This window comes from Falco punctatus, assembly GCF_963210335.1.
Source record: "Falco punctatus genome assembly, chromosome: 17".
In the NCBI taxonomy this organism is placed as follows: Eukaryota; Metazoa; Chordata; class Aves; order Falconiformes; family Falconidae; genus Falco; species Falco punctatus.
Genome location: NC_137597.1, coordinates 1,131,495 through 1,158,541, shown reverse-complemented (window position 1 = coordinate 1,158,541; position 27,047 = coordinate 1,131,495). Strand labels below are relative to the sequence as shown.

Genomic DNA, 27,047 nt, shown 5'->3' with positions numbered 1-27,047 from the left:
TAGGAGTCAGTAGGGTTCACAACTTCAAGCCCAAGCTTGATCAGAAAATGTCTCTTCCTTGTAAAGCTGCAGGTGGGTTGAAGAATCACTGCAGAAGTGTTGCCTCAGTAACAGGAGCAGATGAAATTGAGCAGAAGATGCTGTGTGTCACAGGCTGCAGTATCTGGAGTGCCCAAGGGCACTTCATCTGCTGGCCATGGCTAAGGACACAGCTGCCCTTTTGGGAATGGCTACTGTGCTGCAGCAGGGAAAAAACTCTGCATCACTGAGACCCCACAAAAGCCAACCCACCCTTACAAGCGCACTCTTTTCTAGGGCTGTTTATTGTTTGTACCTAAGACTGATCCACCAGCCAAGACAAGCCAGCTCCCACCATGCTGTGCCCACAGTGGTGTCTGAGATCCCAACATGCCCAGTGCCGACGGGTGCATGGAGCCCATGGTGCTCAGTGCTCACGTCAGACCTCAGCAGCCTGTAGGTGCCAGGGCTGTCCAGGAGTGAGCCCAGGGCTGCCCCTTCTGTGCTGAGGGGCAAGGGCAGCGTAGAGCTCCCACAGCCGGCACTATGCACCCCAGTAGCGTCAACAAACCTTCCAGGCACCAGGAATCCCAGGAGGTGGCCAAAGCAGGGGAACATCCTGCCCAGCCCCTCACCATGTCTGCACCGAGGGGCTGCAGCAGTGCATAGCAGGACAATGCTGCCCATCTGTTCAGGAGACCCCACGAGGCTGCTAACACCACACGGGGTGTGCTGGTGACAGCGCTGGCACAGGCTCCCCCATTGCTGCAGGGCTCACTCTGTGCCAGGACCCCCACAGTGCTCTCAGCCAGCTCCTGGCTCCAGACAGGACCCTGCAGAGGAGGAGGGCAGGACAGCACCAGCAAGGGCCGGGCTGTGTTAGGGCAGCTTCTGAGCAATGATGTCCCGGATGCAGGTGTACAGGAACATGTACTGGTCCTGCAAGAGAGGAAGGAGGTCGGGAGTCAGGTTTCTGACAGAGACCTCCTGGTTGCAGGACTAACCCTGCAATTTGCCTTAAAAGGTCCTAATTAACTAACTGAGGGCAGAGTAGGATTTGCTGTCCCAAGTGATCCATGTTTGCCCTGTGTCACCAGAGTTGTCCAGAAAGGAAGAATCAGGCCCAGAGTTGTAGTTACACTATGCTTCTTTCCTCCTGCTCCATCACCCCCGTGATGAGGATGAGAGGAACATCCCCATCTGAGATGGGGAGGAACAATGCCATCTGACTTCCTCAAAGGGCCACAGTGGCTTTTGGACATGCCATGGTGTTTACATCCAAAACAAGACTGAAGAGCAACTCCAGTGATGCTGCAGGGCAGCGAGCAGGGAGAGCTCTGCCTGCTGGAGCCCACAGGGTCTGGCAGTGACCTGAAGCCAGGAGTGAAGACCTCTGGAGCAAGTTTCCCTTGGTGGTAGTCTTAGTGTACACCAGTCAAGTACTGACAGTGGATCAGGGTAGATCTCTGCAAGTTCTCAGAGGTAGACAAAAAGATCTGGATGGTTTTAGTCCAGTTGCATCATTTCTCTGTTTTTAAGATCACCAAAATGATCCATCAGTACCTAATGTAGGTCCAGAGATCTCAAGTTGACTGTGGGTTTGATAGGAGGTTCTGCTCAAATACCAGGCCACTCCAAAATGCTGCTAGGCTACAAAACAGCCAGGACTGACCACCACCCATGGCAGGGCCCCGGGAAAGGCGAGATGTGGAAAAGGTAAATGAGGTTGTACTCAATGCACAAAGCTGGAGAGCAGGACCAGCCTGCAAACCATGTAGGTCGAAATCACATGGTATCCAGGAAGGGGGGATTAGGGACTCAACAGAGGGGCCTCCGAACAACTTGCTAATGTGTTGGCTAAGCTGCAAGTCACGAGGAGCCTCCTCCCCTGCTGGCGGTGGGTTTAGCCCCACTGAAGGGCTGAGAAAGCCACAGATCACACAATGGCTGTGGTTCCAGGTCACCAGAGCATGTTTTCAATGAGCCTGGCCTGATTGTGAAATCTGGAGTGAGAGCTGAGCATTGACTTCAGACCAGGCACACTCAATGCCTGGCCAAATGCAAGAGCACATCCCCAGAGGCACGTGCCGCACTGGCGCTGGGGGTGCTTAAATACCTGGTGGTTAGTCGTGGACAATCCCTCAAAGGTTCATCTTCCCCCTTGTTTGGCTACTAAACTCCCCCCAAAATCATCTGATGCCCCCAGCATGACAGCAGCATGCCCCTGCGAGAGATAAAGGGGTCCTGGCAGGCCCTGCCTGGCGATGGAGGACGCTGGCAGCCACATGGTAGCGGGCTGGAAGGCAGCTCTGGTCCCTCACTGGCTGTGCCGGAATCAGAGCGACCACTGCTCGCAGCAAGGTGGGAAGGCATCTGCCTCTGCTGCCCCCCACCCCCCCCCCACCCCCCGAGTGGGGCAGTGGCTTTTGATCAGCGCTTGCTGTGCCTTTATGGGCGCATTGTGTCACTGCTCAGCAAGACTGCTGCTGAAATACAAAGGAGCTCTGAAGCAGGGGCAGCGGACGCTTTGACCTCCTCCAGCTCCCACCATGCACATGGTTCACATTAATTAAGAATGCAATTAGCTGCTTGCAGGCGACTGAAGCTAGGAAGCCCCAGAGAGATCTGTCCCAGTTCTGCTGTCCCCTGTGGGGAGGGTTTCCAGGGATGCTGCATCAGCTCATTCAGCCGTCGCAGCAAATGAAAGCGCTGTCCAGAGGGCACCTGCCACCAGCACCCATCAGGAGAGGCACGCCGGAGGCCTGTGGGGCTGGGCTGGGCTGGACTGGCATGGCACAGCAAGGCATGGCTGCGGCACCATCAGACAGTGCCACAGCCCACACGGCTGCAGGGGAGCTGCAAATGTGGCAGGGTGTCCCACTGAGCCCCTCGCAAGCAGGCCCCACTCTGGCAGCAGGCAGGGGCTGGGAGCAGGCTCTGGGGGTGGGGAATGAGGCAGGGAAAGGCACCCGACGAGGGGAGACGCAGCAGATTCTGGGTACCCAGGCTAACAGCCATGTCCAGAGACCAAGGGTGAGCAGGCAGGTTTGTCATGTGGGATGAAACCAGTGCTTCATGCTTTCCAGGGCAGAATGGGAAGAGTACCTTGCATTTATGGTGAGCTCACATGCAATTTAACTTATTTTAACTCCAGAACTGAGCAAATGGAGAGCTCTTCCCTGAGAAAAGACAGTGCCCTTAGCCCTTGGTGGCTGGCAGAGCCACAGGGTGGGGAGGAAGCATGGAATATATCCCTGCATAGGCTGGACAGGCACGGGCAGCACGCTGCCAGCTCCAGGCAGCTCAAGTGTGAGCATTCCCTTCTGCCTGGCCCACCACCCTTCCTCCCTCCCACCTACCAGAGTCGGGGTCATGAGACAGCAGCTTCTTGTCAGCTGGAGGGTCACGCCATAGACATCCACGGTTCTCTCCGCTTTCATCTGGTGCAACAGGCAATCCAGGGAGATCAGCGTCCCCATTTGGCTCATGCCACCACTGCAAGGGACAAGGGAAGGACACTGATGCCAGGCCAGGCTGGCCTGAACCTCTATGGAAGCGGGCACCAGCCCAAGAAGTCAGAATTCCCATGAGAAAACACGCAGCAACAGTATGGTGGGGACAGAGGACTGTGAGCACTGGTCTAGGTGGCAGGGAGGCCTGTGCTGACCAGGGGACGGGACCCCAAAGTAAGTGCCCACTGAAGGAGCCCAGAGATCCAGCCTGTGCTGCCCCGTCAAGCTGCGCATCCCTCGCCCGAGCCAGCTCTGCCTTGTGCTGGCTGTGCTGGCTCCTGTGGGACTGTGAGCTCTCCCTGGCTGCAAGCGGACGAGGACGTCAGGGCTGCCCCCATGAGCCTAGCAGTCGGCCCAGGGACCGCCTGGGCACCTCAGCCCACTCTCAACAGACCCCAGAACCTCAGGGCCTGTGGTGGAGGGCACAGCCTTGCTGGTGGCTGAGCCAGGGCGCTGTGCAGCCCGGCGGCACCGGCTCTGGGAGGCTGCCCACGGAGGGAGCAGCAACGTGATGTACCTGCAGTGCAGCAGGAGAGGACCGGCTCTCTTCCGGGGGCTCATGCACTGTCTGACAGCAGTGAGGAGCTCCACCAGGCTCTGGACATCTGGCTGCTTCTTGGGACTCCAGAGCGTGTATAGGAACTGCTGTACCTGCCTCTCCTTTGCTTTCTTCTCCTGGTGAAACACAAAGACTTGACATGGCTGTTGGGAGGGATGGGTGAGGTTGGACGCAGAGGGGTCCCAGCTCTCTAGTGCTTAGGCTGTCAGATGCTTTCCTGAGCTAACTGCTAGCTACTGGAAAGCTTTCCAGGCAGTCTCAGCCAGGCCGTTGCCCACCACCTGTGCAGTGGGTACAGTGCCTCTGGCAACCTGCTCTCCTTCCCCATGGCACCTGACCTGCCCCTTGAGAGGGAGACAGAACTATGCAGGCCTTCTCAAAGAAGGTCAGAAAGACCTGCTTCTCCTGTGTCCACCCAGCAGATGTTCTGCATGCTGAAGTCTAGATTCTCTCCTGCATTTGTGGACTGCTGGCACTCTGCTCTTGCAGCTCAAGACAAGTCTCCATGGACCTTTCAGCCCTTGCCCCTACAGACCTGTTTGCTAGCAGTGAAGAACATCCCAGGCAGGGGAGCCAGGCCAGCCCCACCAACACGTACGTGTTTCATTTTGAGCTGGATACACCTCCATCCGGAGACAAGCTTCTCTGTGCCACACTGGATGGTCAGCATCTTTGTGCAGAGAGAGTCTCCTTCCAGCGGCCAGCACTCCTCGCTTGGGACCTGTGTCCAACAGCAAGTTTGACTTCGTGTTGATGGTTGCCATCTTTCAAATCAGCCACCATCTTAGGGGTCTGCGATGGGTTTGGACCGAGAGCACCCTCATTGGGTGTTCATTCCCTAGCTAAACACTGGGGAAGTTTTGGAAGCAACAGCAGATCGCAGGCGGCTTCCCTGTTAACACAGAGCTGCTCGGCTCCCCACCTCGGCTGGTCAGAGGCAGGAGCTGCTGCCCTTGGGTGCCATGGAGATGCAGCTTGAAGAGTACCAGCTGAGTCCAGGGCCATGGACTGGGTGGTGGTCAGACAGAACCTGTCTCCTGTGACAAGCTGTGGGACCACTTTGACACAGCAAAGGTTTAGCTTTAGCTTCAGCTAAGCTGGATCTGCCCCAGGCTTCAGGAGGCAGTGAAAAGAGTTCAAGTTTTGGAGCTAGGCTAGCTTCCAACTCCATTAAAGAGATCCCTGCTCTGCCATGGCACAGGCAGGCATGGAGCCTCACCTCCACCTTCTCCTGCCGTGGGAGAAGTGTTAGGATGGTGTGAATGTCCTGTTCCCACACCAGGGTCCAGAAGTCCTCCATGGTCAACTTGTCAGGCCCCTGGACAGCCAGATATTCCCTGCTGGAGCTGCAGCCCTGGGTGAGGAATGAGAACATCACTCTCCTGTGGGAGGGGGTGGCATAGGCACCCTGCCAGCCCAGGCATCTGCGGGAGAGGCCAGGAAAAGAAGGGAAGCTCAGCAGGTCAGGAGGCAATGAGAGAAGAGAAAGCACCAGAAGTGAGGACAGCCCAAACTGGGCAGGTGTGGGAAGACACATCCTCAGCCCCCTCTTGCCCACAGAGGATCACAGCAGCAGCGACCAGTGGAGCAGTGCAGGAACCAGGCAGCAGGGAGCAGGGGCACTGTGAGGAAGGGGGATCATCACCTGCTGCCTGTGGGACCCAGGCACAGGGGTGGGCATTGCTGCTGGGGGTGACTCACCGGGACACGCCACACCTGCAGGAGACCTGAGAAAGGGCCGTGTTCCAGCAGGGAAAACTTCACTCTGGAGCGATCATCTGCAAAATAGATGGGAGGTGGAGGGATCCAGGGCAGCCTTGTGCTCACACGGCTCCTGCAGACTGACTGCCAGACTCTGCACAGCCACACAAATTCAACCTCCCCTTCACTATTTCTCTGCAAAGGTGCTCCCCTCTGCAGTGCTCTTCTCCAGCTCATGGACGTTGGTCCCCAAAAGACAGGTCTCTACCCCAACCTCCCACTCAAAGCAGATACATGTAGTGCAGGTTGCTCAGTGTCTTAGACAATGGAGATCTGCATACCTCCAAGGATGGAGAGCCCACAGATGCTCTTGGCCCCTGCTCCAGTGTTTGGCCACCTTTATTGGAATACATTTTTTCTCATAATGAGTTGGTTAACCCTTCCAAATCATCCCCGTTGCCTCTTGTCCTTCCATGGTGTACCTCCGAGAACACCTGACATTTTCCCTGTGCCCTCCCAGCAGGTACTTGAAGACAGCAGCAAGATCTCCCCCTTGCCTTCTCTCTTCCACACTGAACAAACCCACCTGTCTCAGTCCCACACATCCCTGTGCTCCACCCCTGAAACACCTTGGCAGCCTGCTGGTGGACTCAGTGGAGCACGAGCCCTGGTCCAGCCTGGCTCCACACGGGTACGGGAAGGAAGAGGACGCAAGGTGGCACAGCACTTACACGGGAGGATGCTGGAAGAGGGCCGCGCCTGCTGGTTGCCTGAAGATGGTGTTGCAGAGCTGGCTTCTTCCTTGACTACCTCTAGGAGGGTCTGCCAGAGGGAGAGTGGAAGAAGAAGGTAGCAGGGAAAGGTCAGGAGGAATAGGAGGAACCGGGGACCCCTGAGGACACCTGGCTTCAGCAGAGGGGAGGTTAGGGCTGCACGGGCAGAAGCCGTAGCAGGGGCGCTATGTGACCGCCCCTGGTGGTGCGCTGCCAGGTCTATTCTGTGCCGTCAGGAGATGGCTGCATCTCTCCGTAGGAGCAGAGTGTTCAGGCAGGTCCCTGCCCTGCATGGGGTCTGGGAAGGAGTGAGTCACGGACAGACCCTAATCATTGCAGGGCGCGTCAGGGAGCTGTGTGCCTGGGGACGCAATGCCATGGAGGGGGGACACTGCTAGGACAGCCAGGCACGTGGAAACTGAGGCATGGGACCTGCTCAGGAGGCACTTATTGGGTGTCCCCCAGCCTGATGAGATGCAATCGCTCCCCAGGTCCCCCCAGTGCCTACGGCCACGGCAACACTCCCTGCACCCTGCCCAGGACAGCTCTCACCTCGTACTCCCTCAGGAAGCCCACATGGGACTTGGCTGCCTTCTGGGCATAGTGCTGAGCAAAGCTTTTCAGCGGGATACGGCAGGACCTGGGGAGAGAAACTGGGGGTGAGGGCGAGGTCAAGCAAGCTCAGCAGTATGCAGGCTGTGTCTGCAGTAAGTGGACAGGGCTGTGAGCAGACCTTCACCCCTCAAATGCCGGGGCTCTCGCAGGTCCCCAGCCCAACTCTGGCCTGTGCCAAACCTGCTCTCCCCTAGACAAAGGCAGGTCTCAGGTGTGGCACAGCCCAGGGCCCATTCCCAGGATGCAGCAAGGACAAGGGCATCCTGTTCTGCATGAGGGAGGAGAAAATTTGACCATAAATAGAGATATGTGACCTCCAGATGCAGCCTCAGAGACAATGAGGGTAGGCTGGCAAGCCATGCCTAGCCTGACCTTGCTCCCTTCTCTTGGCCTCCATTAGGATTGTCATCCCACGGCCACCCAAATGCCATGAGCCCCTCCAGTGCCAACCTATCTCTAGGGCTTCCCTGTTGGTTGGGAAGCCAGGGGCTGACTGAAGTACCTTCCCCAGGACAGCTCTGCAGCTCCTCGGACCTGGCATTGGCATAGCCAGAGGAAAGGAAGGTGCAGTTCCACAGGCCTTCCCAGTGTGCCCAGTGGCTCACACCTAGTTATGGGCTGGGCTCCTCATGCTGCAGGGAACAACCAGCCCTGGGCTGGCCCCCCTCAAAACACTGGCTGGGACGGCTGGCTGGGCTTCTCCATCCTTCTGGCCTGGAGCCAAGGCTCAAGCCAGGGTCAGGAGCCCAGTTTGCCACCTGAAGGGTGGATAGAGTGGCAGGCAAAACACAGCAGCCCTTTACCTCTCTGTCCCTGATAAACCCACGAGCGGCTCCTCCAAGATCTTGTCCAGGATACAGCTGTGCAGGAAAATATACTGGGACTGGAAGGCAAAGGCAGACAGCGATAATAGAGCATTGCACCATGCAGACAGCACAAAACGGCGGGTGCAGCACTGCCCAGCGGGCAGAGGGTGTCTACATTCATGCCCTAACAACCCTGCATTCATGCCCAAAGGGCCTTGGTTACTTCCATCTCAGAGCCCACAGATCCCTCCACTGGGTCTGCCCTTCTGTCCTGAAGGGTAGTACTGACACCGTGTCCCAGTCCCGAGTATTAGAAATATTAGATGGGCTTGTAGAGCACCACAGGCCAATGATGTGGTGTGGGTTAAAAGTTGCCTGCAGAGGGCCTGATCCTGTTCCTAGGTGCTCTGAGGTGTTTCTGAGCCTCCTGGGAGGGTTCTGAGACTCTGTATGTTGCTGCTGTGGGTCTAGCAGGGCATAAAGCTGCTGGGGACCCCCACAGCCAAGCAACTCCCACTGCAGCTGAACTGCTGCTTTAAGCAGCACCGTGACACAGTGTCAGGCTGGGGACCGGCCTGGGGGTGCTACGGCCAGCCAGCCAGCTCCTCTGCCTGCCAGCCCTGCTGGCTTTTATGCCATTGAGCAAGGGACCAGGGGGAACAGGGAGCAGAGGTCTTACCAGTGTCTGAATCATCAGGTAACGGTTCATCCGCAAGGTGTAAACAACACCAAAGATGTCCACCACCTTCTCCTGCTTCATCTGCTGCAGCAGCCGGTCCAGGGCGATGAAGGTGCCGGTGCGGCCCACGCCAGCGCTGAGCGCAGAGATGGCAATGGTTACACTTTGCCTGACCTCACAGCCTATGGGCTCCCCTCCTGCTGCTAGACATGGCTCCTAGATGCTGCACACTGGGGCGCCAGCCCACACACCCTGGGGCACTGGTCCCAGCACTGCATGGGGCTGAGAAGCCATTCAGGCTGCCCTGGACTTCTGCTGACCATCTCCAGCTGCCCCATCCCCTGAGACTGGAGGGCAGGCTGCAAGCAGACCTGTAATGCCCAGCACTCAAGCAGGAGACTCTCTACAGACCAGCCGTGTCTTCCAGGCACTGCCTTCCCTCCCAGTCTGTGCATGAGTAGGACCTTTGTCCCCCGTGCCCACTCCCCTTGTCCCCTCCTGCCGTCCTCTGGAGCAGAGACTTGCCTGCAGTGCACGAGGGTTGGCCCCGCGTCCTTGGTGCTCTGGATGTGCTCCCGGACCAGTTCTCTGAAGGTCATGATCGAAGTCGTGGACTCTGGGATCCCGTGGTCGGGCCACGCCGTGTAGTGCAGGTGGGACACATGCCGCTCTGCCCGGAGACCCTCCTGCCGGTGGGGGTGTTGGTGATCAGTGTGCAGCCCAACAGGGCAGGGGCATGCTTGCACCCTGCAGCCCTGGGAACACTCGGGGACATGGGGACACCTGGCTCAGCTGCAGGCAACAGCCAGCACCAGGTCTGCTGCACTGCCTGGTGTCTCCTGCTCCTCTGCCCTCCTCCACAGCCCTCCGGCATGGTGAGGCACATGGAGATGGCAGGGAGCAGACCTGCCTTTGACTGCTGTGCAACATGCCCTTGAAGCTGCAGGCTACACGTTGGACACTTCTGCGTTACCAAGTCTGAAGTGACAGACTGCTCCTCAGGGAACTTCTTCGAACCCCAGTAATGGCAGGGAAAGGAAATTATGCCACCGCCACCGAGGAGAAATGCCACTGCATCCCATGCAAACCCCCAGCTCTTGATGGGTTCCTGAATCCTCTGGGGTCCTTACTCACATGCCACAGTTTGAACTCGCGTATGGTCCACTCCTCAGAGCTGCTCTGCATCAGCAGGTGGACCCGGACCTGCCCATAGGAGACCGGGGCCGATTCGGATGGCCAGTAATGATCACAGAGGACCTAAAGCACAGGCAGGGCAGGGTCTCAGTGAGGCCAGCGAGGGCCCAGGTCCCACTGGGTGACCTCCCAGCTCTCTGGGAGCATCTGGAGAACAGCAGCTGTGCAGGGAGCCAGGGCAGGTCTTGGGGGAGCCAGCAGGGGTGCTTCTCCTTCCCTCTGGAAGCTTCGCACAGCTCTTCCTGACATTCTTTCATTTAGATCTCAGCCTCCCCCAGAGAAAAGGACCTGTGTGGGTCTCATCATCCCCGGAGACTGAAGGAACAGTCTATGTGAAGTGTCTTATCAGAGGCAAGTGGTAATTTCAGATGCTGCAGAAACATCTGAGGGTGATGGGCATGGTTCCAACTAAGCTCCACTTCTGCCTCTTCTTACCCCAAGCTAACACCAAGATGCACACATCAGCCTCTGTCCCCCCCAGACTGCCTGCTGGGGAAGCCGTGTGGCCCGTGCTCACCCAGGAGCCACACCTGAGAGGGGGGTGGACAGAGGGCACAAACCCAGCCCTGGGCTCGGCTCACATAACCAGGTCAGAGCTTGGCTGGGGCTGGCACATGGAAGCCCAGCGATGCCGACCTACCCGCCCATTCTCCATGCACACTGTCAGCATGATGATGTTGCAGATGTTTTGCTCCCACACCAGCCTCCAAAAGTCCTCTATCGTTTTCTTCAGGGGGCCCTGGGTGGCAATGAACTCCTGCTGGGATGTATAGCCCTGAGTAAGAGGCAGACAGAAGGAGCTGACAAGTTGCTGAGGCAGGTGGATTCTGCCCTGGGACAGTCAGTGCCTGGCCCACTTTTGCGGCAGAGGGAGAAATGCCTGTTGCCCTTAGCCCATGCAGCTACATTTCCCAGGCAGCTGATGTGAGAAGCAGCTGATTTCACAGGAAGCATGTGCTGCCCGGCACATGCTTTCTACATATTTGGAATAAAGATGTGAACCCCATCATTCCCCCCCAAGCAGTTCCTCGTTCAGCCTAACCAGGGAAAGACAGATCTGGGTCTTTCTTGTGCTCCCCAGTCGTTGCAGGTAAGGTGAGCATGCAAGGTCTCAGGCTGCTCCTTTGCCTTTGACCCTCTGACACACACATGCCCCACGGATCCACGCACCCACGCATGCATGCTGTGTGCCCTGCCTGTTACCTCGGAAATATCTCCCAGATTTGGGATGTGGGCACAGCTCCAGGGTTGTTCAAATGCTGCTGCACAGACCAGAAGGAGAAAGAGCAAGCAGACAGACAGGGAAGTAAGCTGGGAGATGATGGGAAGAGGACAGTCCTCAAGAAGAAACCAGAAAGCCTTGCCAGTCTCCCCACACTCACACCTCTGCACTCACAGCGCTTGCCATCGGACGATCTCTATCAATCCCTGCTAAAGGGCAACTATGCATCTCCGCCTGACCCCAACTCCTTGCCAATCTGTGCCAGCAGTGGCTTCAGTGGCAGCTCCTGCCCACCAACCCTCACAACCTGAACGCAGGCAGAGTTCCTCTGGTGGTGCCCTGTGTCCATGTCCCTGCGGGGAAGGCAAGTGGACACTCACAGGCATGAAGTTTGCATTGATGTAGTCTGAGTGGGGCTCCTCCCGCAGCTGGCTCAGCTTGACCCGAGAGTGATCATCTGAAAGAGACCATACACACATGAGCCCCTGAGGCAGCCCTTCACCGGGAGGTGGCCATCTCCTCTTCACCTGGGTACCACACTGGGAGAAGCCCCAGCAGCTTGGTGTACGCAGCCAGCAGTGGGGGTCTGCACCTTCTCCCTGCAGAGGTGAGCGTTGCCTGCCAGCTGGGTTGGCAGGGGGTAAGAAAGCAGAGTTGGTGTCATGAGGCTCATCAGAGAAGCCATGGGACACCCATGGTCTCCAGCTGGGACCCACCCCTGAGCTGGGCTCACCCAGCACCTGCCCAGCAGCCTCCTGGAGGAGCTGAGGAGGATGGTGGCTCAGCTCTGGCTCGACCTTAAGGTCTCCAGCAGAAAAGGGGAAACTGAGGGCCATTTAAAGACTCCTTCTTCTCCCAGGAGAGGAGCCAGGCTCTGTGAACACTGCAGCGATGCAAGGTGAGTCCACCCCTGCGCACCGCAGTACGAACTCCCACCACAGATGCTGGGGGGAGGCATGGGGAGACAGCACTTACAGGGCAGCACGTGGGGATATCTGTTCTTGGAGACGTTTGCTGGTAGCTCAGCCTCCACCTTTGGCTGCTCCTTCCCAACTTCCTTCAGCTCCTGTAGGACAGGGGAGAAGATGAGCACAAACGTCTCTCTGGAGAGCTCCTGGCCAACCCAGCTCCCTGCTCATGGCCAACAGCAATGTCTGTGGTTAAAGAGGGTCGGTCCCCCAGCACCGGGAACTGCTCCCTTCCTCCCTCAGCACGGCCTCTGAACTCTGAGCCATAGGTGGCTTTTCCCAGTGCCTTTTCCGACAGCACAGTTTGTATTTAAAAGAACACAAACCCAAGAAGACATGAGGAAAAAAAAACTTCTCTGAAACCAGAACTCTACCAAGACGCTGAGAAGACAGAATCATCTTGTATGCAAAACCAGAAATACCTTGTGCTGCTTCTGCCCCTGTCCCCACTCAGGCCAGAGAAGGGTGATCTGGGGAGGGTCTGAGATCGCTGATGGGACCCTCGCAGGGGCTGGCAGCGGGACAGTTCGGAGCCTGCAGATGCTGGCAGCAGGAGTCAGCGCAGGGAGCCTGAGGTGAGTTCCGCAGCCTGGCCCCTATAGCTTTGAGGGTGCTCCCGGACCCTCCTTTTGGCTCTTTCCTAGCACTGTGAAGGTGGATTTCATCACACCCACCACTCAGCATCTTCACCTCCAGTCTAGGCCTGGGGCCCTTAGCTTTCTCCACCAGCAGCTATGGACGGTGCTAGTTCACCTCATGCCACAGACAACACGTGTCTCTACCAGAACTTGAACAAAACATGTTTTGAGTGAAGGAATTGCCTGATCACTTGGTTCATCCAATCTTTGGCCTCCAAGACTGCCTAGTATGGCAGTTGAATTGCTAGAGGGGCGGATTACTGTCACTGGAGATAAGGAATCCATACAGGCCACCCAACAGCGTGAGCTACCTAGAGAGGAAATTCTTATCTCTAGCGGGAGTCTCAATCTCACCTCAAACTCCTGGAAAAAAGCGTAGTTAGCACTTGCTGTCTTCATCTCATAGTACTGCTTGAAGTTCTGTATGGGAATTGGCCGATGCACGTTTCTGCGTGAAAAGAAGTCCAGAGAAAAACCTGCCTTAGCCACTGGGAAGTCTGGCAGGCCAGAGATGGCTCAGCCTTGAGGCACACAGTGGCCAGGTGCACACATGCAGGGGTGGTTTATAGCCCACGCCACTGCCCAGGGACGTGAGTCCAGCAAAGCACTGTTTAGATATTGGGAGGGACTTCAAGATGATGATGAAATGCTACTGCAGAAGCCTTGCAGAGGAGCTATGGACAATGCATTGGCTTGGAATGGAGCTGGGCAATAAATACTGAACATGGGAAAGCCTAAGATTAAAAAAAATAACTGAAGGAGAAGAGACAGAGCTGGGCTTTTCCAGAGTCGAAGCATGAGAAAGGAAGTAGGTGAAGGACTCTCAGACCTGCAGTGGGGACACACAGAGCGGGAAGACTCCAGCACTCACCTCAAGCTGTAGGTCACCATTTCCTGAGGCAGGCTGCTCTTAGTGGTTCTAGAATCAAAGCATGGGAGATGTTACCCTGCCCTGCAGCGTGGGGACAGATGCCGTGAGTGTATTGTGTCCTGCTGGCTCACGGTGCGCTTGGGAGCAGACAGCTCACATCGGGCGCGCTGCCTCGTGCACGGGTAGGGTTCTGTGAATTAATTTCATGTGGGCAGCTCGCCTCCCCCCTCTCTCGCCCCTGCCCTTCGCCCCTGTGCTTGCCAAACACAGCTCCACTAGTGGCTGTCCCAGTTTGCCTAAATGTCTTTTTATACCCTCTCACTGCTCCTGACCCGGCACTGAAGGCTGGGTTTCTCAGCCTGCACCCAACATGTAAGAGATGGCCCATCCTCACCTCTTTGCTCTAAGCTGTTTCCAGTAGACCAAAGCAAAAATAGTGACAAGTGTCAAGAGAAATCCCGTGATGATTCCAGCGATTATTGGCATTGACAGTGGAGTTGCATCTGCACCAGATCCAGCAGCTGGGATAAAAATGAGGCAGAATGGACAAAGTTAAGAGTCAGTAAATGCCTGTGTTTATTTATTTATATTTGTAACAGCCTATGATCTCCCTCTGGCTTGCCACTGTCAGGTTGTTGTTAATGACCTCCAATTGACACAGCCAGGTAGGGAAGGTGGCATTCTCCATCTTACCTGAGAACATGGTGAACGTCACTGCAGGGGCTACTGGGTCATATTTGGTGAAGGCAGCGATGCTGAACCTAGGGCAAAGCAGAGTCCTGCCATCAGGGGCAATCTGCACTGAGCACAGCACTCACGCAGCCAGCAGCAGGAAGACCCAAGGGAACAGGACAGCTGCCTCTGTTTTGAAATGCTGTATTGGAAGAAGCTGGTTTTCTGGTGGGGTTTTAGGGGATGTGTGGCAATGGTCTTTCCTCCATTTTCTGCCTCTTCGACAAGTCTTTTGCACTTGGGAGAACATAAGAAAATGTTCAGAAAGCACGGATGGGAAACAGGTCTCTAAAGGTTTATTTGCAGACACAAGCCTGCAGATATTTGCAGACAAAAGTTTCTGCTTTCTTATAGAATGCAAATAAGGAAACACAACAATAAGTAGGGAAAACCAAGCTGGGTTGAGTCACTGTCTTAGTTCATGTCAACCCATTAATTGGGAAGACTTAAAAGACCTGAGCCTGCGTAACTGCTTGAAACAAGGGCACCTCACCTGGGTGGGCTGAGCCCCGATCCAGACCCCTCCTTACGCACACTGAAGTGACTGGCACATCCTCATCCCTGCGGAGCTCTGCCCTACATCCTCCTCCTGGCAGTGCACACGCCAAACCCTGCAGCTCCCTGCGGAGCTGGCTTCCTTCTGTGCAGGTAACTTGGAAGGGTTGGTCTTCTGGTGCCCCAAACGCAAGCTATGGCTTTCAAACGTCGCTTTGGATTTTAGCAGCCAGAAGTTTGCACAGCCTGGTGTAAGGCCCCTCTAGCAGTGCCCTGGACCCAGCTGCCAGAGCAAAGGCCTCTCTGGAAACTGAGCCTGCAAGTGCCACGGCAGGAGAAATAAGGGCTGGTGGATAAATAACTCACGGAAAGACAGGAGACAAGGGCCGTTCAGAGGAGACAGGCTGTCAGCAGTATCTACACTACTGACGATTAACTAGGAAAGCAGCACCAGCATACTGAGGATGCACGTAGTTTAGGGCAGCCAAAAGGAAAGCAAGCTGTGAAAACCTGCAAAAGGATCTTCTGGTCCCCAGTTAAGTTCCTGTTATTTGAATCACAGCAGGTGGACTAAGGACTGACTGGTGGCTCTGAACCAGCTGCTGCCCTTCGGGAGGTCGGTGTTGGAGTGAAAAAGGCAGCTGGGAAGCAGGGAGGGGAGAGACACTGCCTGAACAGTATTTGGGGGGTGGAGGGGTATCCCGGTGTGGTTTTGCTGACAGACCTGCCCGAGCCAAAGCGATGTCCCACGGGCCGGGCTGTCCTGCTCCAGCTGCTCCGGCAGGAGCAGAGGCCAGGTGAGGCTGCCAGGGCCAAGCAGCGAGGCTTGCCCTGCTGTGCCCAGGGCAGGCAGGTGCCCTTAGCAATGAGGAGCAGATGGGCTTGATGGGCAATCAGTCTCAAACCTCCTGAATCAATTGGAGACCCTCCGGTGCCAGCCCGGGGCTCAGGACACCTGTGGGGGCACAGGGGGCACTGCCATGCAGTACTCCTGCCAGGCGTGACAGTGCAGTCCCTAGGGAGAGCCCAGACTGCTGTTTCTTCTCGGTGATCCTACTCTCGGGTGGGGGTTCCAAAGGAATGGCTCCCTGGAAACTCCGTTTTTTTTCCCAGGAGAAGCAGGTATTTCCCCTTCCCCTGATGCAGCCCAGTGTTCACACCAGCCTCTGTTCTCTGCCAGTGCTGCCCCAAACGCAGCTTGAGTTAAGAGCCCCTGTTTGGCAACATGTGTAAATTTAAAACAACTCTGTTAGAATCGATGTAAGTTCTTCACTTAAGTGCAGAGTCTGCATGTAGCAAAAAGAAAGAGAGAGAGAACAAAGCAGAAAAGAAGAAAGGAATGAGAGCCAGCAGGCCCAAACCCAACACCAGGGACCTTGACCCCACTCATCACAAAACTTCAGGGCAGATCTAATACCCGCTTTACTCATAGGGGAAAGTGAAGCTCTCTCATGGTCTTTCCTTCTCTTTTTCCCAACTCTCTCAGCAACTTCTACCACTAATCAGCCACCCTTGCTGGAAGTTTCTTTAAATTGAAATGGGACAACCTTCCAGTTTCTGGGGCATCCCTTTTTCAGAGAAATGCCTAGGGATACAGTCCCTGCTTGATGAAGTCATAAGCTGCTAAATTAACAGAGGTCTGACTAAAGATATGATTCTTTGTAATAGAAAACCTGTTATAAAGATATCCCGAACTATTACAAAGGTGCCCTATAACAAAATATGTCTGTATACGTACATGGAACATGTATCCATGCTCCTGGATTCTACTTATTGTTAAATAAGACTCTGAATTCATGAATATTGTGATCACAATATGGCCCAGCTCCAATGGCAACACAAACAGCCCTTATCAGCCTCACCTTCACTTCTGCTCTCCCTCTCCTTGGCCTCTTACACCATCTAATATTACCTGGTACATCAGCCCTTGCATCCTTCAAATGCCGCTTGGTGGAGCAACCCTGGGGGTCCACTGCTGGCAGTCCAAGAAGTACAAGGGTGAGGTGACACCCAGGGAGCTGGTGGAACCTTGCAGGGACATGTGCAGTCCCTTTTCTCTTCTAGCCCCTTCCCCTCAAGAGGGATGCTGATGTCTCTCACCTGTACTGTTCGTTGGCTTTCAGCTTCCCGTTGCATGTTGCCCTGGACTGGCCGCACTCCTCTGTTCCCACTGGCACTCGCCAGGTTTCTGGGGAGCTCCTGGGGCTCAGGTGGAAGGGATTGGGGATTAGCACAGCCAGGTAGGAGTCCTCTGTCCCATAATAGTGGTCATACCATGTGCTGGACATGATGTCCTGGGTGGGCCTCAGCACTGAAGGGGAATGTACAAGGTGACAGTGGTAGTCCCAAAGTGATGTCCAGGGGACCTGCTGCCCTCCAGGGAGCTACTGCAGATTGGGACGCGCAGGGCACTTACGTGAATCATTAGTGGTAGCAATGACACCGTAATACTCAATCTGGCCATTCTCCTCGCTGAACAGGTCAGATGGAATGACAACTGTGGAGCTGCCCTCCACCTGGAAGATATCTGCTCGCAGGGGTGGAGGCAGGGCTAGAAGAGGAACCAGCAAGCACAGCCAACATGTTAGTGTGTCCCTGCTCCCACAGACCCACCACACACTGCTCAACCTGTGACTGGTCCCAGCGCCACTGGCCAGAGCCCTGACACACTACAGTTCAGTGCAGGACCACATGGGGCTCACAGGCACCTGAAGGAGTCCCCATGACTTATTAGCAACACTGGGTGTCTTCTCCTGGGGTCTGTGGCAAGACTGTAGGAAAGAAAGGGCCTCACCCTCCACTGTTGTGTTGCAGAGCAGAGTCACAGCCTGGCTTCTCATTGTGTTCGTGCCCACTGTGCTCACAACAATTCGGTAGGAGGAGTTTGGCCACAGCCCCTCCAGACTGGCCTCGCTTTTAGGGATGCTCATGACATACTTGGAGGTGGGAGGACCATCATCAGAGAGTCTCTCTGTCACCACCTCATAAACCTCCACATCTCCAGGAGAGCTGGTCCAGTTTAAGTAAAGGCTCCTTGACTCTGGTAGGCATTGCACATCCTGCACTGGGTTTGGCTCTGTGAAGGAGATACAGCAGGTTCTGAACTTACTGGATCAGAGAAATCCCACCCTCAGCCCATGCATCGGCTCAGAGCCAGTATGGTCCTCTACTGTGTCCCCCTAGGTCAATGAGAGAGGAGCTGAGCTAGACACCTGTGACCTGGAAGCCTTCTGTGCCAAGGGCCACAGGACAAAGTGAACGGATAAGGACCTGAGCGGATGTCTTACAGGAGAGGCAGACCACTGGAGATCTTTGCAGAGTCCACTTTGCTTCACAGGTAGCCAGGCCACAAGGTGATGGGAAATCTCTGTGATGGAGCTAGCTTAGGGAGCTGATGGCTACCAGAGGGTCACCTTGCTGGCTTTCCTTCTCTCCTACCATGAAGACTTCCCATGTTTCTGTTGACACCCAAGGGCTGAGCCAGTCTTGAGGCCACCCAGGCATTTCTCTCCCTTCCAGCCTGCACTCCCCCATCCCCACGGCAGTGTATACCCACCCATCGGCACTGCCAAGGGTTTGGTGCTGCTCCAGTAAGGCCCAGCCACACAGCTCAAGGAGACAGAGTAGTTCCTCCCTGGGATCAGCCCCTGCAGGAGGTGCTGGACTTGCCCTCTGCCGAGGGCATGTCGCCAGGGCAGCGTGCTGTTCCTGGGATCCCGCAGCCACAGCTGGCAGTCGTCCTGCTGTCCAGAGATGCTGCCCCAGGAGACGAGCATCGTGTTGTTCCCTTCAGCCACCGCAGAGAGATTTTTGGGAACTGAGGGGGCTACAATGAAAACCACACCGGGGAGAGTTACTGGCATGCATGTACTCTCTTCCATCCCAGAGATACAAATAGAAGATGGGTAATATGCAAGGAAACTTCATATGTTCAGTGGTAACATTTATGCAGCTGCTGGGTCCCACTAACAGAAATGACCTTTAAATGACAGCTGGAGAACATGCAGAGTGAAGAGCACGAGGAGATGGGTTCTTCCCCCTGCTAATTAGCAAGCTGCATTAGAGACCTGCCTGAAGGGCTCTGCACATGACTCCCAGCACCCTGCCAGGGGCTGGCTGAGTGTGGGAGCAGAGATCTCTAGATTCCCCAAGCAAAGTGCAGGGACTGTGGGGACAAGCACATGAAAAGGCTTATTGTGCTTATCTGCAATTTCCACATTCCTTAAAAAAAAATATATCCCAGTCTCCCCTTATCCCCCATGCCAGGAATTTTCTGAGTGCCTGGGAGAAAGGCAGCAGGGATGGTGGGGTGTCCTCCCCCTGGCTGTAAGGCCTTGTGATCTCCCAGGCTGTGGGTGTCCTATCAGAGCAGCACTACTGCTATGAGATCCCTTGCTCTTGTTCAGTCACTCATGTCTGGAGGAACGAGCTTGTGTGACCAGTGGGGCCACGAGCTGACGATCTGCCTCCTGAAACAGCAGCCACGGCTGCCAGACTGTCCTATGGGCAGCAGCATTGCCCTGCTCTCCCCTCCGCTGGGGGCTTGCGTAGCCCACGATCCCATTGCTAGAGTGGTACCTACAGCTTCCAGGCAGCAGCCCTAGCTGTGTCCCTGCCCCCTCCCACCACCGGTGCCGAGCCCACCCAGCTGGGGAAGGCTGAGCTTCATGCATGGTGCAAGGACCTCCAGCTCTTGCCACTCACTTGTCCAGTCGCTGATGTTTTCTGCAGCGGCTGCGTAAGGCCCTGCCACAGCTGCCACTTCCAGCAGGTATTTGTGTCCTGGAGCCAGGCCAGAAAAGGTGAACTTGCTGGTGCCTTTCCCAACAGATACATTGGCTGCCACAATACCTGATCCCGAGTGATACAGAAGAAGCCTGTAACTGTCTTGTCCTTGGGGTTCGGCTTGCCAGGATGCACTCAGCCTGTTGGGATACCCCTGGTTTGTCATGTACACATTACGGGGTGCCAGCGGGTCTGGAGAGACAGGGTGGGAGACACGTCAGTGAAGGGCCTGAGGACACTGCCTGGGTATCTTGGCAGCGCCATCAGAAAGGAGGCACCATATAGGACAGGGCACTTCGTCTCAATTGAATGGCTGCATCCACCAGCCTGGAGGCAGCTAAAAGCAGCTAATGCAAGCTTCACGCCGTGCAGGTCTGAGCAGACACAGCCCCGTCCCAGCTGGAGCGAGACACCCTGAGATGGGTGAGGAGGGAGCACCCAGCCAGCCAGAGGGGAGGCAAGGTGAATGCTCCGTCTGCTGCTCCCTCCTCCGTGCCTCTCCTCTGAAGCACAGCCCCTGGAGCTTCAGCTGGCCTAATGCAGGCTGGTGGAACCGATGGTGGGGGTGGGCAGAGCCCTGCTCAGTGCCATGCCACTGATGTGCCCTTGGGTTCAGGCAGGGCTCGAGGTTTGCCATGATGGGCAGCAGGGCTGCATCCTTTGCCATGAGCTTTCATAACTGCCCAGCAAGGCACACACCACACTCAAAACAGGGTACTCACACGTCCAGTTGCTGACATTCGCCACAGGTGTCTGGTAGGACCCAGCCATGGACACCACCTCCAGCATATACTTGCTTCCTGGGGCGAGTCCCATGAAGGTGAAGTTGTGGGTGTCTCTCCCCAGTGAGGCTGTAGCTGCCACGGTGCCCAGTCGTGCGTGGTACAGGGTCAGTGTGTAGCCGTCTCGGCCCCCAGCTGCAGCTCCCCAGGATGCGCTCAGCCTGTCGGAGTGTCCCGTGCTCAGCAAGTGCACGGTGGCTGGGGGCAGCGGGCCTGGGGAGTCATCAGACCTGATATTAGGGATTGGAGACCATGCAGAAGGAAAGACACTTGATGGGCACTGTCCAGCAGGACAGATGCTCCCTGAGGGCTGGAACTCCCAGATCCCCCCTAGCACACTCATTTTCTCATTTCCACCCCCATCTCACCCCACCTTTAATGCTGCTCACCCTTTGTGGTCCCTTACTTGCCTACCCTCCTTCACACAGGTCACCCTCATCTCCGCAGCCCCACTGGAGCACCTTTGCTACCGCTGCTTGCACATGCATCCTCCAGCACCCCGCTGGTGCGCAGCTGCCTGGGCAGGGCTGGCACAGCATCTAGACTCTGGCCTGAAGTCTTTCTGGGTGGGGAGAAGTGCTGGACTAGTCCATCTCCCATCTCCATGGATGGACTAGTCAATCTCCATCAGGAACCAATAAGGCAGCCCGTTCTCCTGGGAGGACTGGGATTAGCCTCTTGTACTACACTGATTCATTTCACAAACCGTTACGGTAACGTGGTTTCCACCTGCTGGAGGAGACTCAGTAAGAGCATGAGTGCTCCTGTACGAAGGGAGACGGGGCAGCACAGGCAGAGGGATGTCCCCGCCTGGGCACAGCTGGGCAACCCTACATGTCATCAGCCTGGACTTGTACAAGTAAGTCTACAGCTGAACATCCACATGCCCATGAGGGTAATAGTGTGCACATGTGCGTGCACATCTCCAAAGATAACAGGTCCCCTGTAAACCTCCCAGCCTTGCTCAGGACTGCCCAGGGGTGCGACATCTCCCACCCCTCTGCAGGGGACACTCCTCCAGGCACTCACGTGTCCAGCCACTGATGTTGGGTGCTGCTGCCTGGTATGGTCCAGCCGTGGCACTGGCTTCCAGGGAGTACTCGTATCCCGGGGTCAGGCCCGTGAAGGTGAAGTTGTGGGTGTCACTCCCCAGTGAGGCTGTAGCTGCCACAGTGCCCAGTCGTGCGTGGTACAGGGTCAGTGTGTAGCCATCTCGCCCCCCAGCCGCAGCCCCCCAGGATGCGCTCAGCCTGTCAGGGTGCCCCGTGCTCAGCCAGTGCACAGCAGCCGGGGGCAGCGGGCCTGGGGACAAAACAGAGGTCACTGCCAGGAGCCACATTTGGACTGAGAGAAAGGAGATGCTCTAAGTCTGCCAGGCCTGTGCTGCAGGAGGTGGGTCAGCCCTGCAAGATCCCAAAGGCTGGCTTTGCCCTTGACTCACTGGCAGCTGCCTTCTCCTTGGCCCTGCCCAAGCCCGTGGATGCATGTGGATGCGTGTGGCCAGGCCACAGGATCATGTACAGATTCCCCACGCTGCATCTAGCAGGGCATGAGCACTGGGTGCTTGCATGGATGGGAGAGGAAGGCAAGGCAGGGTATGGCTGCACCAGTACGGCCTCTGATTTGAACTGGGAAGGGGGCAATCTGGTGGAGGTCAGCCGGCTTGCAAGTACAGCACCGTACTCACGTGTGCAGTGGGTGAGGTTGGGGGTGCTGGTGTGGAAGGGTCCAGCTGTGGCCTTCACTGCCACGCTGTAGTGGCTGCCAGGGCTCAGGTTCCTGAAGATGTGACTCCTGGCATCCCCACTCAGCACCGTGTGCCCAACAGGAGCGCTGGAGGCAGTGTCATAGACATCCACCACGTAGCCTTCTGCTCTTCGCCCCATTGCTTCCCAGGAGACCTGCAGCATGGAGGCAGAGGGGCTGCCCAGGGTGAGGTTGTCAGGGGCCAAGGGGTCTGGAAAGCAACTGGGAGACAGTCAGTCCTACGTGCCACTGCTTGCTGCTCAGAGCTATGAGCTATGCTTTGCCCAGTGGTTCCTCATGCTCTGGCAGTGCTGGACCCCAGCCCCCAGCTCCCACTGGGTGGTGGGCAGGGTGGCCACCAGAGATCCTCCCAGAGAAAAGCATGGGGAAAAATGGGCAGACAGTGCACGTGGCTCTGCGTGCAGTAGCCCCAGGGTTTACAGCTGCACATGGCAGGGGAGATACCCAGAGCCTTTGAGGTGGGTGGTGAGGATTAGTTGCGGAAGGAGTGAGGACAATGAGCAGAAAGGTGGGACGACTGTGTGGAAGCTAGGGGCACAGATGGTTTGGGATGGGGAAGGTGGTGGTGGATGCTCTGCAAGGCTCAGATGGAGGCTCTGGGGCACAGTGGAGTGCTGTGTCAAACCCAGCCCATCAGACTCACATGTCCATTGGGTGACGTTGGCGGAGGAAGCTTCAAGCGAGCCTTTCACAGCAGTCACCTGCACAGCAAACCTGCTGCCTGCCTCCAAGTGCATCCAGGTGACATTTTGGGCATCTGGACTCAAGGTCTGGACTCGATTCTTGCTCTGAGTGCTGAGGCTATACAGAACAATGCGGTAGTGGTCCCTCCTGCCAGGGGGCTTGTTCCAGCACATGTAAAGCTCTGAGGAGCTGCCTGGGTTGGTAAGGCTCAGGTTTGTTGGTGCAGCAGGAACTGTGAGGAAAGAAAGACATGTGAATCAGAGATAAAAATATCCAGTTCTGAACACGCAACTGTTTCCAGGGAGGACACTTGCATTCCCCAGGCAGCCAGCAGCAACTGGTCAGCAAGGGCTCTGTGCCCATATGGTACAAGGTGGCTGCAAGAAGCAGGAGATGGCTGCAGGCCAGCATCACCGGGAACCAGGCCAGGGCGCCCTCCTCTCCTCTCCCTGAGGAGATTCCCATCCTCTTCTGGAGCCCCTTGCAGTGCTCCCACCCAAATCACCCATGGATCGTATGGATGCTCACCTGTGCAGCCAGTGACGCTCCTGGGGAGGGAACGGTAGGGTCCAGCTACTGCCCAGATACCAATAAGGTAGCAAGTTCCTGGTTCCAGTTGTGCCAGGGTGACATTGGTGCTGTCCTTCCCTGCTTCCAGCTTCCTTGCTGGTGCAGAAGAGCCCTCCTCATGCATGCTGAGCAGGTACCCATCTCTCTGCCCTGGAGGGGTCTCCCAGTGCACAGCCAGAGCCCAGGCAGTGCTGACAGGGCTTGCCGACAGGGAAAGAGGAGGTAGTGGGACTGCGGGAGAAAAACAGCATTACAGGAGACAAATCTGGGGTGCTCAGGGCTGACTCTAGTTTGAGAATGAAGCTCGGAGCTGCAGGACTGTGAGTATTTAACATGCTGTCTAAAGACTGCTGGAAGCAGTGGATTGCTCCCAGATAAAAGCTGCTCCCTGTGTCCCAGGTGGAAAAGGTACATCACCACCACAGCTTGAGCCTGCCTTGCCCCAAAGCGCTGGGGCAGGCTCGCAGCATGCACCACTCAGCTGCTGGGCTCAGGATGAGCAAGGGTCCCAACGAGAGAGCCAGCATCTTGAGCAGGGGACAGGCACCAGTGGGGTTGTGGGGACATGGCCACAGAGCTCTGCTGCAAGAGCAGCCCTGGGACCCCTCTCTTGGTCCTGAGCCCCTTTCCAGGTCAAGAGCCAGGCTGGGTACCAGAGATGGGTATGGGTGCAGAGGAGCTGCGTTCCTACCAGTGTAGGCGATGGCAGTCTGAGAGGAGGTGCGATGAGGCCCAGCCTGAGTAATGATCTCCATGCGGTACCGGGAGCCTGGCACTAGCCCCTCCAGGTCAAGCTGGGTGACTCCACGGGGGACAGACACATTCCTGATGATGGACAGGGACTCAGCCACCGAGAGCTGTACCAAGTGCTCTCTGCCACCGCCTGACTCCACCCAGCTGACATGTAGGTCCTGGGGTCTCCGGCCAGGCTGTACACTCACGTTAGCCAGAGACAGTGGATCTAGGGGGAAACAGCACGGAGATCCATGAGATGGTGGAGGAAAGCATGTGGGGAAGCCGGGACACAGCCTGGCCTCTGCACAGACCTAAAGGAGAAGCAGTGGCAGCGGACTGCCAGCTCTACTGCTGTCCTGGGGGAAGTTGCCCGCGCATGTCCCCAGGTGCTTTACTGAGAAGAGAGCACTCAGCTCCCCAGTGGGCTGCTGTGCTCCATGGCCAGGGAGCAGCAAGCTCATAGGGGTCTTTGTGCTTCCTCTCTCACATCCCTCTCCCACCAGTCCCAGGCTGGCCTTGAGATCATGAGTGGTTTAGGCAAAAGGTTCAGCTTGACTGGGGAAAGCCTGAGCTGAGGAAAAGGGTCTTTTGGGGCCCAGAAGCCAGCACACAGCACCTAACCCATGACACGTGCTCCGATTCCCAGGGGCAGGGAGCATGCAGGTCTCACCGGAGCCCTCCCTCCGCTCAGACACGTCCCTGCCACTGCCAGTCTTGCAGGAGGCTGAGGACACTTCTCACTCACATGTCCACTCAGTGGCAAAGTGTGACGAGGATCTGTACGGGCCAGCAAGGACGGTCACCTTCAGGAAGTACTGAATGCCAGGGGACAGCCCCAGGAATGTGAAGTTGTTGGTGTTTGGCCCCACTGAGATGTTCCTCTGCAGTGGATGGCTCTTGCTGTAGAGCTGGAGGTGGAACTGGTCCACATCGCCAGCACCCTTGTCCCAGAAGGCAGAGAGTCCCAGTGGGCGTCGGGTGTTGGTCAGGGTCACGCCAGCCGGAGCCAGGGGGTCTGAGAGAGAAGAGACATCCAGGCAGTGAGAGGCAGTTGTGGTGCTGCTGCCATGGTGCGGAGCGTGGGCTTGAACACGCTCGTCCTGGGCACCTCTGCCGCCTGCCCCTGGTGGGCTCAGGTCAGACGCCAGCCCCCGGCATACCGAACCCCAGAACAGCCTGAGCTTCTGCTCCGCAACAAACACAGAAGCGGTTCCCCACCTTTCCCACTGGGCGACACTTGGAAGCATTTTCTGTTCATTGTTGGGTTTCTCCTGCACAGAAGACCCCTTTACTTCCAACCTGGCTGAATGTGGCTCTGGCTGTCCTTCCGCTCCTTGTCTGTCTATGCATCCCTGGCCCTGGTTCCCCTGCCTCCCCATACGTGGTCCACGCTTTGCCTTTCTTCCATGCCATGAGCTTTCTGCTCTCGTTGGCAGGCCATGGTTGCAATTTGCAGTAGGATTGAGGCGGAGGTATCACACTCACATGTCCAGTCTGTGGCTGATCGCACAGGGGATCTGTAAGGTCCAGCCATAGCAGCCATCTCCAGTGTATACTGACGCCCAGGGACCAGGCCCTCAAAGGTGACATTCGTCCAGTTGTTCACCACAGTCAAGTTCCTGACCCACTCATGGGACCTGGTTTCCCAGAGGGTGCCTGTGTAGCCGGTGCTGCCAGAAGGAGCTGCTTTCCAGGAGGCTTGCAGAGAGGTGCTGCAGCCCTGGTTGCTGAGGGTCAGCTGCTCTGGAGGCAAAGGATCTAGGACAGGAAAAGTCTAGAGTCACAGCTGCACCCAGACTGGAGTCACCTGGCAGAAGTACAACCCCAAATGTGCTGGGGCTCGAGTCCCTTCTCTGGGAAGACCCCCACCTGGCCGCCCGTGGGGTCTGAGCTGGCCAGCATCCCCCCTGCTGACACCCACACACCAGTTTGGCAGGGACTGGGCCAGCACAAGAATTCAGGCTGACATGGTGAGAGGGCTGCTCTGGTGCTGCAGGAGGTGGTGGGTGGGATGGTCTGGACCAGGCCTGGGGAGAGGCTGTTTAGGGCGGGTGCAGCCCAGTCAGTGCCACAGCAGGCCAGCCCGAGGGAGGAGGAGGAGGAGGATGCCACTGGGCTCTGCTGACACTTGTGCTGGGTGACTGGGATACAGACCTGGGTCAGACACATGCAGCAGCACTTCTGCTTTCCTCCTGAGCCTTTTGCCCTTTTATTGCATGAAGCTGCAGAAGACCCATGCTATCACATGGCTTGAGAAACGACATTGCAGGGAAGGGCAAAATCCAGTGGGAACCCCAGAGCTGGCTGCAGTGAGGGCTGTGGCACTCACATGTCCAGTTGGTGATGCGCCGGGGTGAGGATGTGTAGGGGCCAGCCACGGTGCTGACCTCAAAGGCGTAGAGGGTCCCAGGGCGGAGGCCCTCGTAGGTGAAGTTCATGACACCTTTGAGCAGCGAGCTGTTCCTCATGGTGTGCTCCGCCGGGCTGAGTGCCAGCATGTAGCCCTCTCCCGTTGCCTCCTCCCAGCTGGCCAGTAGGCTGGAGGAGCTCCCCTGGCTGGACAGACTCACACCAGATGGTGCTAGTGGCTCTGCAAGGGACAAGGACGGGATACTGCACATCACTGCATGTGGCAGTGCATCAGGCAGCCAGATTGCTCTCCGGACACTCTGCAGCAGTCCCCCCGCCGAACAGGGGCAGCCAGCACCGAGAGCCTTTTATTGCTCTAGGCACCAGGGGCTGAAGAGTGCCCCCCCGTGCTGCTTAAGGCTCCAGTCCTTCCTTCCCAGGGCAGCAGCACCAACCATGGCTCCACGAGTCACCCGGGAGGGCCCGGGCACAGGAAGATGCTGCTCGGGGGGCACCAGTGGCACTTCACTACTCGCCAAACCAGCTGCTGTGAGCACAGGGAGGGGCAGCCGGCTCGAAGCCTGCCGAACTC

General features: G+C 56.7%; 1 protein-coding gene across 1 annotated transcript in view; it reads right to left on the bottom strand.

Annotated features, from left to right (window-relative positions):
* Positions 1–304: 304 nt before the first annotated feature.
* The window catches only part of LOC308054485 (receptor-type tyrosine-protein phosphatase V-like), a 47,588-nt gene continuing 20,845 nt past the window's right edge, over positions 305–27,047 (bottom strand). Inside the window, exons 9-41 of the mRNA XM_080367401.1 lie at positions 26,436–26,696; positions 25,592–25,864; positions 24,852–25,121; positions 24,063–24,332; positions 23,330–23,602; positions 22,761–23,033; positions 22,038–22,307; positions 21,380–21,652; positions 20,291–20,563; positions 19,488–19,760; positions 18,340–18,609; positions 17,578–17,859; positions 17,200–17,334; positions 16,884–17,094; positions 14,250–14,317; positions 13,951–14,077; positions 13,557–13,604; positions 13,040–13,133; positions 12,055–12,145; positions 11,460–11,536; positions 10,498–10,632; positions 9,798–9,920; positions 9,189–9,349; positions 8,664–8,799; positions 7,982–8,061; positions 7,116–7,203; positions 6,522–6,612; positions 5,791–5,867; positions 5,309–5,443; positions 4,688–4,810; positions 4,048–4,205; positions 3,378–3,513; positions 305–957 (exon numbers count right to left, since the gene is read on the bottom strand). Coding sequence (XP_080223527.1) covers positions 898–957; positions 3,378–3,513; positions 4,048–4,205; positions 4,688–4,810; positions 5,309–5,443; positions 5,791–5,867; positions 6,522–6,612; positions 7,116–7,203; positions 7,982–8,061; positions 8,664–8,799; positions 9,189–9,349; positions 9,798–9,920; positions 10,498–10,632; positions 11,460–11,536; positions 12,055–12,145; positions 13,040–13,133; positions 13,557–13,604; positions 13,951–14,077; positions 14,250–14,317; positions 16,884–17,094; positions 17,200–17,334; positions 17,578–17,859; positions 18,340–18,609; positions 19,488–19,760; positions 20,291–20,563; positions 21,380–21,652; positions 22,038–22,307; positions 22,761–23,033; positions 23,330–23,602; positions 24,063–24,332; positions 24,852–25,121; positions 25,592–25,864; positions 26,436–26,696 — 5,615 coding nt within the window. The 3' untranslated portion in view covers positions 305–897. The remainder of the gene's footprint in view (positions 958–3,377; positions 3,514–4,047; positions 4,206–4,687; positions 4,811–5,308; positions 5,444–5,790; positions 5,868–6,521; positions 6,613–7,115; positions 7,204–7,981; positions 8,062–8,663; positions 8,800–9,188; positions 9,350–9,797; positions 9,921–10,497; positions 10,633–11,459; positions 11,537–12,054; positions 12,146–13,039; positions 13,134–13,556; positions 13,605–13,950; positions 14,078–14,249; positions 14,318–16,883; positions 17,095–17,199; positions 17,335–17,577; positions 17,860–18,339; positions 18,610–19,487; positions 19,761–20,290; positions 20,564–21,379; positions 21,653–22,037; positions 22,308–22,760; positions 23,034–23,329; positions 23,603–24,062; positions 24,333–24,851; positions 25,122–25,591; positions 25,865–26,435; positions 26,697–27,047) is intronic.